Raw genomic sequence first — 14980 nt, 5'->3', positions numbered from 1 at the left:
GCATAAAATGGATATTTAAGAGCATGGTAAATGTTCAGTATTACTGTTTCCTAGCCAAAAAAACATAACTACAACAACAATTTGTATATGTGAAACTATTTTGTTCAATTTTGTCAATGGATCAAAACATGAAACGGCCCCTTTAAGCCTAAGAATTAGTTGGTGAATAAGGGCCCAGAAGAAATGTACCATAAGCAGATGCCAGGAATATAACGGACACTCTGTACCAAAATATTTTGTCGGAAAAGAAAATCCTGAAAACTTGCACACAAAATTCCCGTTCATTAGTCACCAGAGGTGTAAAATGTTTTCAGTACCATGATGACAGTTGTGGATCATACATGTATGTTCTAGTATAAAGCTTGTTTTTTTCATTAACCCTTTAGCACTAGGATACGTATTTTGACGCATCTGTAGTCACTTAGAAAGTTAAATTGAATTTACCCATTTATGCCTAGTGGACTTTCCCACCCTTTTAAATTGGATCCATTTATTTCCAAAATTAGGGATGTCTAGTATATTTATTTCTATATTTAGAATATTTCTGAGAGAAATTCCTTTAAGCAAACAGTGCAGACCCTGATGAGACGCCGCATCATGCAATGTCTCATCTGGGTCAATGCTGTTTGCAAAGGCCTTTTTTCTAGACGCTAGGCATAAATGGGTTAAATACCTTTCTTACTAGATTAAAGTTTTAAAGGATTCATTTCCAACCCTTAGTTACTGATGAGCAGCAAACAGCATAAAACCTGAACAGACTGTAAATTTCTAACAGACTGTTCTGGTTTCATGCTGTTTGCACAAAGCCATTTTCATTTTGCTTTTGAGAGGGACAGGGTTAAACAGAGTTCCGGAGTAAACAGAGCATTCACCAACCAAATATTAGACTTGAGTCTTATAATACAGAATATATTTCAAACTGTAGTGTTCCTTACAAATGTGAATTTACAGTGTAACTTGTTAATTAGCTCCTATAATACCATTATGTGTGTGTTAAGGCAATTTATTAATAAAATTAGCAACTTTGAGCATTAAACTATGACCTAAACAGACAACCTGCACTAGTAAAAACTCCCAAGATCTATTAAAACCTACTTGCAGGGTTTCTATCTAACAGGGCTTATAAATTGAAAGTTACCAGTAAATTGCCTTGGTTTAAAGACTGCATATAAACTAAGATTAGCATGTCTGTATACGATGTCTAAACAACTGCAGCTTTCTATGACACTACAATATATTGACTAGCCATGCATACTTATATATCGAAATAAATTGCACAACTGTAACATAGATACTGGGTGTCCGGTGAGCTTAAAGTGGTTTATATTAAATTCCAATTTATTAAAGCACAGAAGACATTAAAGAAACATTACATTATATAAAATTACAATAATTGATTTAAATATATAGTACAATAACTTATGAATGCAATTCAATTACTATAGACTATATGTGTCCAGTTCTGATAAAACTGGGCATAATACATGTGCGTAAAGTGTAAACTTGATTTTAGGTAAGGAGGGACTTCCTTGAAACTAAAAATACCATAAAAGCGGAAAGTTTCGTCTCTGATTAGACGACACTTTACGCACACGAATTAAGCCCAGTTTTCTCAGAACAAGACACATATTGGTAATTCAGTATAGCCAGTTTATCATTATCAGTACAATCAAAGTCTTTTTCAATATACTTTTTTTTCATAACAATCTGACATGATGATATTGATTTATCATCATTTCTGCACTTGTACAAGTGTCCCTGACTTTGAGATTGCTATAATAAAATAATCTACACCACACTTCATTTGGGAGGGAGAGGGTGGTGTAGGATGGGATGGGGGGGGGGGGGCTGGTTATTATAAATAAATCAGTTACACAGACTGTCCAGTCACAGATTTTTAGGGATGATTTTTGTGAGTGGGGTACATACCATGAGTGGTGAGATAAGCATACTGGCTACAAGTGCAACGGAACTGTTCTCAGCTAGACCCACACAGGCTATAAAACTGAAAACAAATTCGTTGCGAAATTCATGCGAAGCCAAAAAAAAAGGAATAAATGGTCACGTGTTGACTGAACTTGGAAATATTTGCAACTGCTGTTAAAATTGTACTAAATAACAAGAGCTGTCTTCAGACAATGCGCTTGACTATAATTCTGTTTCGATAGTATACTGTATTACGCATGTAAAAAAAAAAGCAAATTCATTGAATTTATATCCCCAGCCAATGTGATTCTGGACACATAAGTGTTATAATTGACACTTAAAGCATTTTTTTAAGATACAAAGGGCCATAACTCCGTTATTAACAGATCGTGTACAATGCCATTTGGCGTGCATCATCCTCTTATCCATATATATACTCATACCTATTCAATGAAATCCGCCAAAGCACTTCCAAGATATGGCTCCGGACACAAAAGTGCCGGACCGAAGGAAAGACGGACGGACGGACAACTCCAAAACAATATCCCTCCGCCTATGGCGAGGGATAATTCTATTAATGTGACATTAACATTTGTTGAATTCAGGGGGTAGATGGGGGTAGATGTATCCACAAATGTAAGATCCTGAGGCAGAATAATTCCAAATGTTGATTTTTTACAGGCAGAGTTACTGTAGACAAGAAAGACATTAATATCCAAACTTATCAACACACACATTTTTTGGAATCCATTATACACTACTGAGAGATCATTACACAAGTACATTTGACAGTTCCAGTAAATTGCTAATGCAGTTAAGGTTAAACTTTGTTGAAGTACACAAGTAAAGATTAGCGCTAACTGTTACCACCCCTTTCTGCCAAGGGCTTGCTTGTATTGTGTTTTTCCTGGATGTTGTATTTTTATCAGCCACACACAGTATTTTGTACAGCATTTCTGATTTATTGTATCTCCACACTTCAGTCAGTGCATAAAATAGTAGCAACTGAAGGCTTTAAATAAATAATGTGTGATTCATGCATATAAAGTGCAGTACTGTACAAAGTCACATACATCTATATGCTATCATAAGCAACGGACATCAATAAAATTCATCATGATTGATAATGATTACAACAAAAAAATATTTAATCTTCAATGAGCAGAATGTAAAATTACATGAACAACAATGGTAATGATGTTTCTAGTAATCTAATCATATAAACATTGTTACCCAGCCAATATCAGCAGCAGCAGGTAGTCAAATGTGAACAAAGCATTAGCTGTAACAGTGTTTACCACCTGAAATCATATATACATACCACACATTAGCAATATAGAATCTGAATTAACAAGGGCTGTTTTTAAAACACACATGGCCCCCAAATGGGCTGTCAGTTGTAGTGACAGCCATTGTGTGAACACGTTAGAAACCATTTTACTTCTTCAGGGGTCATCTGCCAGTCATGATCAATGTACCTATTAAGTTTAATGATGCTAGGCCTAAGTGTTCTTGCGTTATCATACGGAAACCATTTTACTGCTTAGAGTCACTGTGACCTTGACCTTTGACCTAATGACCTGAAAATCAATAGGGGTCATCTGACAGTTATGATCAATGTTCCTATGAATTTCATGATCCCAGGCCTACGCATGCTTGAGTTATCATCCGGAAACCATTTTACTGTTCTGAGTCATTGTGATCTTGACTTTTGACCTAGTGAACTGAAAATCTGCCTGTCATTATCAATGTACCTATGAAGTTTCATGATCCTAGGCCTAAGCATTGCTGAGTTATCATCCAGAAACGATTTTACTGTTTCGAGTCACTGTGAACTTGACCTTTGACCTAGTGACCTGAAAATTAATAGGGGTCATCTGCCATTAATAATCAATGTGCCTATATAGTTTTATGATCCTAAGCCTAAGGGTTCTTGAGTTATCATCCGGAAACCATTTGGTGGACGGACCGACGGATCGACCTACCAACATGTGCAAAACAATATACACAGATGTACCGCTCTTCTTCGAAGGGAGGAATAAATATGTCGACTCAAAGATTTGATTTTCATATAACAATGGTACTTAGTTATTTGATTCAAGTGTAAACCATTTATTCTCATGCTTCAAAAACATGAACATGCTCAAGAAAATTAATAAATTAAGTTATACTGTAATTAGTTAAATTTGGTTTTGGACTCTCTAAATTTGTGGAAATTATTTTTTTCAGCCAATTATATAATAATAATTTTGGTACCTCTAACAAATTTTTCGGACACCAAGACTTGCACCTAAAACTTATTGCAATTAGTTCTTAACACTTAAGTTTTAGTTAAATTCAAACCTTTTAAGACCTTTGGCATTTTTTCTTTCCAAACAGCTTTTTCTTTAAATTTGACATAGTTTTTGACCCCACATGATCAAGTGGCTAGTTACATCAAGATATTATCAGGACAAATGTTTTGACCAAGGTATGAAAATTGGGCAAGACATGTGACCTCAAGATGGTTAACAAAGGTTAAAAAATGTTGACCATGGACAAATGATATATGAAAATCCCACAATTAGCAAGGCATGATATGGTAAAAAAAAGAAGACGATAAATAAAATAACCTGTTGAACAACCAATCTGGATTTGATGGACTTGACAAAAACATGCCGCGCTCGACTTTCCCTAAAAGAAAAAAAAAATAAACAGGTAGTTTAAAAATATGTGTGGATATATAAAAAGTATGAACATGCTTTCATGATTTATTCGCAATATGGGAGGAAGTTTGATTTTTTTGTGCAAAAATTGAGCTGTAGAAGTTTGGGTGAGAGTCATTCCAAATATTCTGTCAGTGAATAATAGAGTTAATTCAACTGAAAATTGTCGAAACTTGTTAAACAAACTTTGTTTAGCAAAGTATGACTAATGTAATTAAGTGAACACACATGCAGATTTTCTTTAAAATGACAGTTTGGTTGAATGATTTCATTTGACAGTGTAAAATAAAACTATCATGTGGGGGTAAATAATTAACTGGCTTTCTTTCATAAAATTATCACTTAGATGACTTTAATCAATAACAACTTTTAAGAAAGGTCTGTCATATACATACATATTCATGCCATAATTTCTATAAAACTACTCCTTAACTACAGTTTTGTTGACGCTGCAACAAATGTTTTCTTATGTAAAACATGATTTTTAGTTATTACAATATTTTTTTCTGCGCTCTGCATACTATATGGATAACCACACTATAAGAACTGAAAGTCTATGTATGTATGCAAATTAAACAAGACTATTGCAAAGCAATAAAAGTCCCCTACTGGCTCCACCATTGTCAGAAATTCCCCTATTGTCAGAATATTTCTTTTTATTTGTTGCCATAGCAACCAGAATGTTTGACATAGGAACAAAATGAAATGACGTGCATAATGTCCATATTGCCATCTATCCATGTTCCAAGTTTCATGAAAAAATATTAAGAACTTTTAAAGTTATGGCAGGATCCAGAAAAAAACACCATTTTCAGCAGTATTTTTATTCTATTTGTTGCCATAGCAACCAGAATTTTTGACAAAGGAACAAAATGAAATGACGTGCATAATGTCCATATTGCCATCTATCCATGTTCCAAGTTTCATAAAAAAATATTATAAACTTTTAAAGTTATCGCAGGATCCAGAAAGACACCATTTTCAGCAGTATTTTTATTCTATTTGTTGCCATAGCAACCAAAATTTTTTACGTAGGAACAAAATGAAATGATGTGCATAATGTCCATATTACCATCTATCCATGTTGCAAGTTTCATGAAAAAATATTAAGAACTTTTAAAGTTATCGCAGGATCCAGAAAAAAAACACCACTTTCAGCAGTATTTCTAATCTATTTGTTGGCATAGCAACCAGAATTTTTGACGTATGAACAAAATAAAATGACGTGCATAATGTCCATATTGCCATCTATCCATGTTTCAAGTTTCATGAAAAAATATTAAGAACTTTAAAAGTTATCGCAGGATCCAGAAAAAAACACCATTTTCAGCAGTATTTCTAGTGTATTTGTTGCCAAAGCAACCAGAATTTTTGACGTAGGAACAAAATGAAATGACATTCATAATGTCCATATTGCCATTTATCCATGTTTTAAGTTTCATGAAAAAATATTTAGAACTTTCAAAGTTATCGCAGGATCCAGAAAAAACACACCATTTTCAGCAGTATTTCTAGTGTATTTGTTGCCATAGCAACCAGAATTTTTTACGTAGGAACAAAATGAAATGACATTCATAATGTCCATATTGCCATCTATCCATATTTCAAGTTTCATGAAAAAATGTTAAGAATTTTTTAAGTTATCGCAGGATCCAGAAAAGTGTGACGGACGGACGGACAGAGACAAAACCATTGGTCCCCTCCGGTGAAACCGGTAGGATGACGTGCACTATGTCCATATTGCCATCTATCCATATTTCAAGTTTCATGAAAAAATATTAAGAACTTTTAAAGTTATCGCAGGATCCAGAAAAAAAACATTTTCAGCAGTATTTCTAGTCTATTTGTTGGCATAGCAAACATAATTTTTGACGTATGAACAAAATGAAATGACATGCATAAAGTCCATATTGCCATCTATCCATGTTTGAAGTTTCATGAAAAAATATTAAGAACTTTTTAAGTTATCGCAGGATCCAGAAAAAAACACCATTTTCAGCAGTATGTTTAGTGTATTTGTTGCCATAGCAACCAGAATTTTTGACGTAGGAACAAAATGAAATGATGTGCATAATGTCCATTTTGCCATCTATCCATATTTCAAGTTTCATGAAAAAATATTAAGAACTTTTAGAGTTATCGCAGTATCCAGAAAAGTGTGACGGACAGACGGAGACAAAACCATAAGTCCCCTCCGATGAAACCGGTAGGTTACTAAAAAGCATTGAGGTATTTTTCCTAAAGTTGCATACGAAATGTGAATTAATTTGAAATAACTTGTATTGAAGATTGTTATTCAAACTGGATTCTTCCAATGATAAACATGATAAAATGGTTTCCAGAAAACATTGAATGATACCAAAGTGTAAAAAAAGAAATCATGTAAGGCATTAGTTAAAAATTGTAAACATTTAAAAGGAAGTAACTTTGACAAAAGTAATTGAGCTGTCACTCTTTTAGGCAAAACATAAAAAAATGTACATTCAGAGAGATGTAATTGTGTACAAACTTAAAGCAGTTTTTGAAGCAGTTTGAAGCTAAAGTCATCACTTTCTTTAGTTGTATTTGTTAATATAATTTTTTTTTGGTTGTCTTAAGTAGATCATATATTTTACCAGTAGTTCAAGAGTGATATGAGAAATTAATATTGATTTAGTATAATCACCAGTAATAACCTTATAAAAACTAACAAATTAACTTTAAGTTTCTTTAAAATCTGTTTCCTATAAAAAAAAAATCATTTTAAATTGAGAGTTACACTGGTAAATTTTGCTACAATAATGAAGCTATTGCTTAAAACAACTACAACTTTGTTTTATAGTTTTAAAGTCAAAATTATCAATCATTTTGACTGTAAGAAAAAGTGAATCATCATTTTAAATCACCATTATTTCTCCATTTACCACACTAAGCATTAAAAAAGCAACTATATCGGTAAACCAGAGACTATCTGAGCAAATTCTAAAATAAGACAAGTAAATTTAATAAGAATATTATAATTGTAGTATTTAATATATTTTGCTTTTGTGAAATCCTACATACATTTAAACATTATTTTAATGATTTTCTGATTGATATATATTTGAAAGGAATAGAACCCAAGTATTTTTTTTTGGCATAAGATAACTTGTTCCAGTGAACAATATACATGTACAACAAAAATGTGCTAAACAATATTTGGAATTATATGGAACCAAAATGGTTTCTGATAAATGCTACAAAACAAAGCTCCGACAAACATCCTACACAGGTCATGCAATCAAATCCCTTACTATTTTCTATACTAAACTACTTCATATATACCGGTAAGCTAGCATTGCATATGTTTCTAAAGATTCTTGAGTACAGCTCACATGAAACTTATTGTCAGCATTACACATTTCAAAATTTTCAATATCAAAATGAACCAAAGGTAAAAAGTGGACAGCATATGGTTTTCTCTGTATTATTATTTCTCTGTTAAGACAAAATTAATACATCAATTGTCCACAATCTTCCTTCCAAACATTCTGCAACAAAACCTAACGGGTGAAACCAAATTGTTCATAGTATCCTTTTTTGTAGTATTGCATCTTTCAGATTTTGAAGCATATGTCATTTTCTTATGTGAAAAAGGATTTGCATGTTTTTTAAATAAAACAAGCCTGCATAATGATAAGGATTTGCTTTATTCTTATTGAGCATGATTGCATTACAAGCCTTAAGCTTATTGAAACGCTCTCAAGTCAACCTTATGTGTAGAACCAGTACTCTTTTAGGGAGATCTAAAAAAAACGCTCCCACAGTGTGGAACGAACTCTTGACCGCCAGGTCACGATTCAGACACAATATCCACTACACCACAGAATCTTTCATTATACCACTATGAAGTTTCCTCAAATCAGCTAAATTTTAGCCTAATATAGAGGGACCAGCAACATAATTCAAATTATATTGTCAATTTGTTCAATAGTGTTTGGACTGAAATAAAAAAAATAAAGAATATTTTATCTGTATGAATGCATATGTAAACAAGAGCACCGCCTTGCGGGTGCAGACCGCTCATCTATTTTCTTTTTAAAGGTGAAGGGACTCTCATTTTCAATCACAAAGGAGGGAGGAGTGGAGTGAAGAGGGGTGTATAGTGTGGGGTTGTGGACATTTATTACATTATCTTCCAAAAAAGCGAAAAAAAAAAAAAATAATAAAAAAATCGGGGGGGGGGGGTATAGTGTGAGGGTGTGGTGATAATTTGTGAGATGATCTTAAAAAAAAAAAAAAAAAAAAAAAAAATCAAAAAAAAAATTTGGGGGGGGGGGTGGGGTGGGGGGGTGGGGTGGGGGTATAGTGTGAGGGTGTGGTGGTCATTTGTGAGATGATCTTATAAAAAAAAAAAAAAAAAAAAAAAAAAAATAGGGGGGGGGGGGAGGGGGGGGAGGGGGGGGAGGGCACGGGGGATGGTTTGGGTGAAGTCTATTGTGGTATGTCAGGTAAGAGTAGTTTCATCAAAGTATCAATCAAATCTAATCATAAATAAAGAAGTTATGGCAATTTTAGCAAAATTTAATAATTTGACCTTGAGAGTCAAGGTCATTCAAAGGTCAAAGTAAAATTCAAGTTGCCAGGTACAGTAACCTCATGATAGCATGTAAGTATTTGAAGCTTGAAAGCAATAGCCTTGATACTTCGAGTGGATCGAAACACAAAATTTAACCATATATTAAAAGTTACTAAGTCAAAAAAGGGCCATAATTCCGTAACAATGACAACCAGAGTTATGCAACTTGTCCTTTTACTGTACCCTTATGATAGTTTGTGAGTGTTCCAAGTATGAAAGCAATATCTATGATACTTTAGGGGTAAAGTGACCAAAACATAAATCTTAACCAAATTTTCAATTTTCTAAGTATAAAGGGCCCATAATTCCGTCCAAATGCCAGTCAGAGTTACATAACTTTGCCTGCACCGTCCCCTTATGATAGTTCATAAATCTTGCAAGTATGAAAGCAATAGCTTTGATACTGTAGGAATAAAGTGGACCTAAACACAAAACTTAATCAAATTTTCAATTTTCTAAGTATAAAAAGGGCACATAATTCTGTCAAAATGCCAGTCAGAGTTACATTACTTTGCCTGCACAGTCCCCTTATGATAGTTAGTAAGTGTTGCAAGTATGAAAGCAATAGCTTTGATGCTTAAGGAATAAAATGGACCTAAACACAAAACTTAACCAAAATTGTCAATTTTCTAAGTATAAAAAGGGCACATAATTCTGTCAAAATGCATGCCAGAGTTATCTAACTTTGCCTGCCCAGTCCCCTCATGATAGTAAGTAAGTGTACCAAGTTTGAATGCAATAGCATTGATACTTACTGAGAAAAGTGGAACTAAACGCAAAACTTAACCAAAATTTTCAATTTTTTAAGTATAAAAAGGGCACATAATTCTGTCAAAATGCACGCCAGAGTTATCTAACTTTGCCTGCCTAGTCCCCTCATGATAGTAAGTAAGTGTACCAAGTTTGAATGCAATAGCATTGATACTTTCTGAGAAAAGTGGACCTAAACGCAAAACTTAACCGGACGCCGACGCCAACGCCAACGCCGACGCCGACGCCGACGCCAAGGTGATGACAATAGCTCATAATTTTTTTTCAAAAAATAGATGAGCTAAAAAAAAAAAAAATCAAAAAAAAATTTGGGGGGGGGGGTGGGGTGGGGGGGGTGGGGTGGGGGTATAGTGTGAGGGTGTGGTGGTCATTTGTGAGATGATCTTATAAAAAAAAAAAAAAAAAAAAAAAAAATAGGGGGGGGGGGAGGGGGGGAGGGGGGGGAGGGCACGGGGGATGGTTTGGGTGAAGTCTATTGTGGTATGTCAGGTAAGAGTAGTTTCATCAAAGTATCAATCAAATCTAATCATAAATAAAGAAGTTATGGCAATTTTAGCAAAATTTAATAATTTGACCTTGAGAGTCAAGGTCATTCAAAGGTCAAAGTAAAATTCAAGTTGCCAGGTACAGTAACCTCATGATAGCATGTAAGTATTTGAAGCTTGAAAGCAATAGCCTTGATACTTCGAGTGGATCGAAACACAAAATTTAACCATATATTAAAAGTTACTAAGTCAAAAAAGGGCCATAATTCCGTAACAATGACAACCAGAGTTATGCAACTTGTCCTTTTACTGTACCCTTATGATAGTTTGTGAGTGTTCCAAGTATGAAAGCAATATCTATGATACTTTAGGGGTAAAGTGACCAAAACATAAATCTTAACCAAATTTTCAATTTTCTAAGTATAAAGGGCCCATAATTCCGTCCAAATGCCAGTCAGAGTTACATAACTTTGCCTGCACCGTCCCCTTATGATAGTTCATAAATCTTGCAAGTATGAAAGCAATAGCTTTGATACTGTAGGAATAAAGTGGACCTAAACACAAAACTTAATCAAATTTTCAATTTTCTAAGTATAAAAAGGGCACATAATTCTGTCAAAATGCCAGTCAGAGTTACATTACTTTGCCTGCACAGTCCCCTTATGATAGTTAGTAAGTGTTGCAAGTATGAAAGCAATAGCTTTGATGCTTAAGGAATAAAATGGACCTAAACACAAAACTTAACCAAAATTGTCAATTTTCTAAGTATAAAAAGGGCACATAATTCTGTCAAAATGCATGCCAGAGTTATCTAACTTTGCCTGCCCAGTCCCCTCATGATAGTAAGTAAGTGTACCAAGTTTGAATGCAATAGCATTGATACTTACTGAGAAAAGTGGAACTAAACGCAAAACTTAACCAAAATTTTCAATTTTTTAAGTATAAAAAGGGCACATAATTCTGTCAAAATGCACGCCAGAGTTATCTAACTTTGCCTGCCTAGTCCCCTCATGATAGTAAGTAAGTGTACCAAGTTTGAATGCAATAGCATTGATACTTTCTGAGAAAAGTGGACCTAAACGCAAAACTTAACCGGACGCCGACGCCAACGCCAACGCCGACGCCGACGCCGACGCCGACGCCGACGCCAAGGTGATGACAATAGCTCATAATTTTTTTTCAAAAAATAGATGAGCTAACAATTTATTAAAGAAAATATATATGTCGCTTCATAATTGCTATGCCTTCCTGTCCCACACACAATCTTAAGTTATAAGCAGCCTTGGTATAATTTAAGTGAAGATTAGATACATAGAAGGAGGACCAGTTAAACTAACATTTTTGAGAAACCAATGGCCACAACTCCCGTAGTTCAAAGGTTAATTTGGTTTAACCTTACATTTTTGGAAAGACATTTTAAACACAAACACTTGTATCACAGTTGATCATAATTGCATAAAGGCTGCTAGACTGTAGAAACAAAAGTGGTTAAATACCTGAAACTTTAAAACCAGCTTATTCATCAACTTTGATGGCATTACATTTCAAACTTTTGATTCTGATTAAAGTGTTTCATGTGAGCTGATCCAATCACAGACAGACACAATCTGTACCCAACATGCATACAACATCAATTTACCTGCTATCTGAAATTACAACCCTGAAATTAGATGGGTAAAATGAAAGGGCACACAGATTCAGTGTGAAAACAAATCCTTGTACCAAAGGACTTAACTCACTGCAAGTTAATTGAGGTTTACATGCACAAATCCACTGCAAACAAATAGAAACTAACATTTTTTTTGCATTGTTATCCACACGTTTTTTGGAAAAAAGTGTGGATATTGTATTGATGTGCGTCTGTCCGTCCTGGCCACCTGCTCCTCCAACACTATTAGCGCTAGAACCTTAAACTTACATACATGGTAGCTATGAGCATATGTGCGATGGTGACAGTGACGGAATTTTGATCTGACCCCTGGGTCAAAAGTTGTGGGGGTTGAGGCGGGGCCGGGTCAAAGATTTTCACTCTTTTTTTATGTAACTTTACATTAACTTCTTCATTTCTGCACGGATTTACTTCAAATTGATACTGAGCCTCTCTTATGACACTAAGGTCAATCTCAAATATGCATGGCTCCATTTCCAACCCTTGGGTGCCCCGGCCACAAAGGCCACGCCCACCCAAAATTGCCTTTTACTATAATTTCTTCATTTCTACACCTATTCACTTCAAATTGATACTGAACCTCTCGTATGACAATACGGTCAACCTCAACGATGCATGGCCCCATAACCAACCCTGGGGCGCCCCGCCCACATAGGCCACACCCACCCAAAATCGCCTTTTACTATAATTTCTTCATTTCTACACCGATTCACTTAAAATTGATACTGAACCTCTCTTTTGACATACAGTTAATCTCAACTATGCATGGCCCCATTACCAACCCAGGGGCGCCCCGCCCACATAGGCCTCACCCACCCAAAATTGCCTTTTACTATAATTTTTCATTTCTACACCAATTCACTTCAAATTGATACTGAACCTCTTTTATGACAATACGGTCAATCTCAACTATGCATGGCGACATTACAAACCCTGGGTCGCTCCACCCACATAGGCCATGGCACCCAAAATTGCCTTTTACTATCATTTCTTCATTTCTACACCGATTTACTTCAAATCGATACTTAACATCTCATATGACAATACAGTCAATCTCAACTATGTAAGGCCCCATTACCAACCCTGGGGCGCCCCGCCCATAATAGGCCACGCCTACCCAAAATTGTCTTTTACGATAATTTCTTCATTTCTACACCGATTCACTTCTAATTGATACTGAACTTCTCTTATGACAATACAGTCAATCTCAACTATGTATGGCCCCATAACCAACCCTAGGGCGCCCCTCTCATAATAGGCCACACCCACATAGGCCACGCCCACCCAAAATTGCCTTTTACGATAATTTCTTCATTTCGCCACCAGTTCACTTCAAATTGATACTGAACCTCTCTTATGACGATACAGTTAATCTCATCTATGCATGGCCCCATTACCAACCCTGAGGCGCCTCGCCCACATAGGCCACGCCCACCCAAAATTGCCTTTTACTATAATATCTTCATTTCTACACCGATTCACTTCAAATTGATACTGAACCTCTTTTATGACAATACAGTCAATCTCAACTATGCATGGCGCCATTACCAACCCTGGGGCCCCCCGCCCACATAGGCCACGCCCACCCAAAATTGCCTTTTACTATAATTTCTTCATTTCTACACTGATTTACTTCAAATTGATACTGAGCATCTCTCATGACAATAAGGTCAATCTCAACCATGTATTATCCCTTTAACAACCCTGGGGCGCCCCTCCCATAATAGGCCACACCCACCCAAAATTGTCTTTGACTATAATTTCTTCATTTCTACACTGATTCACTTCTAATTGATACTGAACTTCTCTTATGACAATACGGTCAATCTCAACTATGCATGGACCCATTACCAACCATGGGGCGCCCCTGGGTCAAACATGCGGCGTGGGGATATGCGTCGGCCTCTGCCGCACCTTTTTTAGTTATGGTTATTTTGTGAGCAGGTTTCCACATATTTTACTGTCAATTCAGAAATAATATTTCTGTAAGGAAACCTTACAATTGAACTATATTTTTTTAGTAAATTTATCCTTTGTAAAATAAAGCAAAAACCTTTTCCACAAACATGTGATATTTATAAAACACTAATTGAAAATAACACAAAAAAGAACAAGTTTATCTATCAATAAGCTGTTTATTAACATTTACAATTATAACATATCTTTCTTAGAATTATATTAATTCTCAATAAAAGAAAGTATTCAAATACATTCATCAATAAAGTTTGTGTCATTTTATTTTCCTTTGATAGTCCAGAAAAATGGTATCAATCAATCGGACAGAGAGACACACGCAATTAAACAACAAATTATAGCCTAGGCTCACATCAGCTTTAACCCTTTCCCACTTAGTAGCAAAGTGAAAATGGCTTTGTGCAAACAGCATAAAACCACAACAGCCGGCGAGGTTTTATGCTGTTTGCTGCTCATGAGTATCTAAAGGCTGGAAATGAAGCCTTTAAAACTTGAATATAGTATGAAACGTCTTCAATTAAAGTTAACTTTATAATGGACTACAAATGTGTGTGATATGTATCTAAGTGGTAGAGGGTTTCAATCAATTTCTACACTAGTCATTAATAAGTGCAAGATTTCTGTGTACATCAGCCAGGAAGTAATTAACTATTTCTTGAGAGTAGGATGTAGTATTGTAATGTTATGTTTCCGTTATGCAGGGTTATAACTAACTTAAATTGAAAAAATAAATATAAATTTAGAGTTATATAAACATTTAAGTTAAAATGCTGAAGTGAACCAAAGTTTGTAATAGATATTTTAATAAATTAAATCACAATAAAAACAACATATCCTATCAGATCAGAGTTGA

The 14980-nt window shown here is 35.0% G+C and overlaps 1 protein-coding gene across 4 annotated transcripts in view; it reads right to left on the bottom strand.

Moving 5' to 3' along the window:
• The window catches only part of LOC127861613 (uncharacterized), a 78149-nt gene that overhangs the window by 21370 nt on the left and 41799 nt on the right, over positions 1-14980 (bottom strand). For 3 of the 4 annotated variants that reach the window (XM_052400263.1, XM_052400266.1, XM_052400264.1), the window contains 4 exons: positions 12124-12144; positions 4539-4599; positions 3160-3227; positions 1930-2005 (listed from right to left, as the gene is read on the bottom strand). In XM_052400263.1, coding sequence (XP_052256223.1) covers positions 1930-2005; positions 3160-3227; positions 4539-4599; positions 12124-12144 — 226 coding nt within the window. The remainder of the gene's footprint in view (positions 1-1929; positions 2006-3159; positions 3228-4538; positions 4600-12123; positions 12145-14980) is intronic. The other variant, XM_052400267.1, reaches the window with a different exon arrangement.

This window comes from Dreissena polymorpha, chromosome 16, assembly GCF_020536995.1.
Source record: "Dreissena polymorpha isolate Duluth1 chromosome 16, UMN_Dpol_1.0, whole genome shotgun sequence".
NCBI lineage: Eukaryota > Metazoa > Mollusca > Bivalvia > Myida > Dreissenidae > Dreissena > Dreissena polymorpha.
This window is presented reverse-complemented; position numbering and strand designations above follow the sequence as displayed.